At 37.5% G+C, this 3,028-nt stretch overlaps 1 protein-coding gene across 1 annotated transcript; it reads right to left on the bottom strand.

Moving 5' to 3' along the window:
* Window positions 1-1,095: 1,095 nt before the first annotated feature.
* LOC143856718 (uncharacterized) lies at window positions 1,096-2,793 on the bottom strand. The gene is made up of 2 exons (XM_077366995.1): window positions 2,415-2,793; window positions 1,096-1,685 (listed from the first exon to the last, which is right to left on the bottom strand). Exons 1-2 carry the CDS (start codon window positions 2,729-2,731, stop codon window positions 1,439-1,441), a joined length of 564 nt encoding a protein of 187 aa, XP_077223110.1. The 5' UTR covers window positions 2,732-2,793; the 3' UTR covers window positions 1,096-1,438.
* Window positions 2,794-3,028: the final 235 nt, after the last annotated feature.

The raw sequence follows: 3,028 nt of genomic DNA, 5'->3' as shown, positions 1-3,028 counted from the left end.
AACTTAGCTCAGAGTAGGGACAACTTACAACGGGTTTCTAGCGATTGCGTATATGAGACGCTCAAACTTCCATAGAGATGGGTTTTTAACTAGTTGGTCAGGATGACATTTCCATAATGCAATGAACCCAACTCAGATTTTGATGGGCATTATCAGTATCAGATATAAATTAACAAATTAAAGGGGTAACAAGTTACAGGTTAGTATCTGCCCCAAACTTGATGGCGTTAAAGATATCAGGCTCCTTCTCCGTTGAGAGGTCAATGCATTTATTTTGCATAGCCAACCCCCCTTGATAATTTCACACCCCATTCTCACTCCAACAATGCTAATCGAACAAGCTCAATAAGAAATTCCATCAGTGTTGGGACTTAGAGCAGGAGAACTTATTGAAATAGGAGGTGCTGGAATTGAGCTTGGTGGCACTGATATTGGGGGTTGCGCATGACCATGCATGTGTTTTGCATGATTGTGAAATCTTCCCTCTGTAAAAGGGAAGAAACAATACAATCAAATGAAGAAAACCAAAGAGTACATCTGGGTGCATTCCATTGGAACTTAGCTCACGGGTTTGCAATTTTCTATCTTCCGTTCCACTATCGTTTCTCAAAGTGTGAAACAAGGGGCAATGGCTGGTTGGGATTTATTTTTTTTCCTTTTTTGGGGGTTTTTGAAGCTATGTGTTTTCTCACTTTTCTATTTTTTAAGAAGGAACTATCCCATAAAACTTGAAATTCCACCAGTTTGACAAAGAACTAGGCACTGAACATTCTGACAAAGAGAGCGAGATAATGACTTTTTTTTATGACCTGATTGTTTTGGATTCTGAAAACTGATTGTGAATCCAAAACGAACATGGCCTTAATATACAAGAAGTTATTCTTGAAAATGGTTAAAAAATGCAACCTTTCTAGTTTCTATAATGGGAAGTTATATATATTCACCCCTTTTCTTCCCTGGGCCAGCCCCCTATAGTGTATTTAGGACAACCCTTTTTTTGCTTAGCTTCCAAGAAAACAATTTCATTGTCCATATTCAGTAGAAGATTTCATGTCCCAAACTCCCAATTACCATTTTGGCGTTACACAAACAAGGTAATCAATTACTTAATAAATAAATCTCCAAATTTGTTTCCATCCCAATTATTTAAATAGGGAAAGGAGAAAAGCCTTGTCTCTTTCCCAACAGACATTAAACCAAATATAGTAACCCAAAAAAATAAAAATAAAAAAGATAAGAGAGAAAACAAGAACAAGAAATCAATATAATTCAAAAGAAACTGATATTGGGTCTGTTAACAGAGATAAAAGGAAATTTAAAGTTAGTTATTTGTTTAGGATAATTAAGGATCTCTCAAGTCATAGAGGGAGGAAGACCTTGGTGATTTGAAGGACTGGAATTTCTTTTCATGGAGTGGCAAAGGTGCCAATGGGGACTCTTAGTGCTCTTCTTCTTCTTCTTCTTCTTCTTCTTCTTGTGTTTCTTCCAAAGAGTCAGGGCCTATGAGAGGAAGATAAGTATTGAGAGTATTGTAAGGAGTTGTTCTTGAGGACTTAGCAGCCATGAGTATTCTTCTTCTCTTGTTGAAGGGATTCTCTGCCTTTACAAGATCTTTCACACAAGTCACTTCTGCTAGGTTAGCAAAAGATTTTGATTTCCCAGCAAAGAAATTCGACAAACCACTTCTGAAAAATAAATAAAAGATGGATTCAATTATCAATTTGAATTTGGAGAAATATACAATGCAACTTAGTTAAGATTTCAACAAAAGAATATAAGGAAGAGAAAAAAAACATACTAATTTGATCATGTGAGAACTCACATTTATCAAACAAAATAATAAGAAACTAATAATTGTCAAAACCCCACAAGTTAAAATTAAATAATAGTGCACAAATCTGAAAACATGTGTAAATTGATGTTTCCAAGATCATTTAAATGTTCCTAGTAAAAACCTATATGTTTCAAGAGGAAGTCTAAACTGAAGGGAGCCCTTGCAGAAAAGAGGTGAAAGGGCTCCCCCATTGGCTGCACATCACCATCATGTTTGACTTTTCAGCGGTTATTAATGCATGATGGTGATGTGTAGCCAATAGGAGAGCCCTTTCATCTCTTTTTTGCAAGGGCTCCCTTCAGTCTAGAATTCCTCATGTTTCAAGTATTGTCATATTATAATTTTTCCTCTTTTAGCAAAACAGTGCCTTAAAATCAGGAGGAAGACTAAACTGAAGGGAGCCCTTGCAAAAAAGAGGTGAAAGGGCTCCCCCATTGGCTGCGATATAATTTTTATTTTTTGGTTTTAGTCCATTTACCAAAAAACCCAAAAACAAAATATAAGAAACAAATCCAACCAAATTCATATTCCTTCAAAAGTGAAATTTTTTCAAAATATAAGAGAATAAAAGAGAACCCACTTGATGGGAAGAGATTCTTCCAATGATCCCATAGAAACCAAACCACCTTTGAATTCACTCTGAACATCATCCTCCTCTTCCCGATCAATCTCCGCTGTTGATTTGCACGAGCTCTCCCCTCCAACGCTGATCGACGAGCTCTCCACCGTCGATTCCGAGCAATCCAAACAGAATCCATCCCTCCCCACCAATTCTCTTTCCAAGTGGGCAGAAGAGCACGACACCCCTTTGATAACAACACCCTCTTTCTCCTGCTGCCCCTTGCCAACATACACGGTGGGTCCCTCCTTAACCTCCCTGCTACCTACCAGAGTCATCCTCTCTTCTTCTTCTTCTCTTCTTTTATTTTTTGGTCGGGGGGTTTTATAGATATCTCCTCAGCTCTATTCTCCGAAATACTCCCACGTTAAAAATAGATTGGATTTGGTTGAATTGACGAAATTACCCTCACCGGAGTGTAAAATGGAAATCATCTCTCCGATTTTATGGGAAGATTTCTATTCCTATACGAGGATGGTGCAACTGTAGTTTACTAGTTTAGTAGTTGATTGATAGAATTTTTCTAAAGAAATGACCGACCATCAATTCTAGGGTCCCAAATGTGGGGGGAATGT

Source organism: Tasmannia lanceolata, unplaced genomic scaffold (assembly GCF_043159265.1).
Source record: "Tasmannia lanceolata isolate RefF3 unplaced genomic scaffold, GAP_Taslan_0.1 ptg000023l, whole genome shotgun sequence".
Classification (NCBI taxonomy): Eukaryota; Viridiplantae; Streptophyta; class Magnoliopsida; order Canellales; family Winteraceae; genus Tasmannia; species Tasmannia lanceolata.
This window is presented reverse-complemented; position numbering and strand designations above follow the sequence as displayed.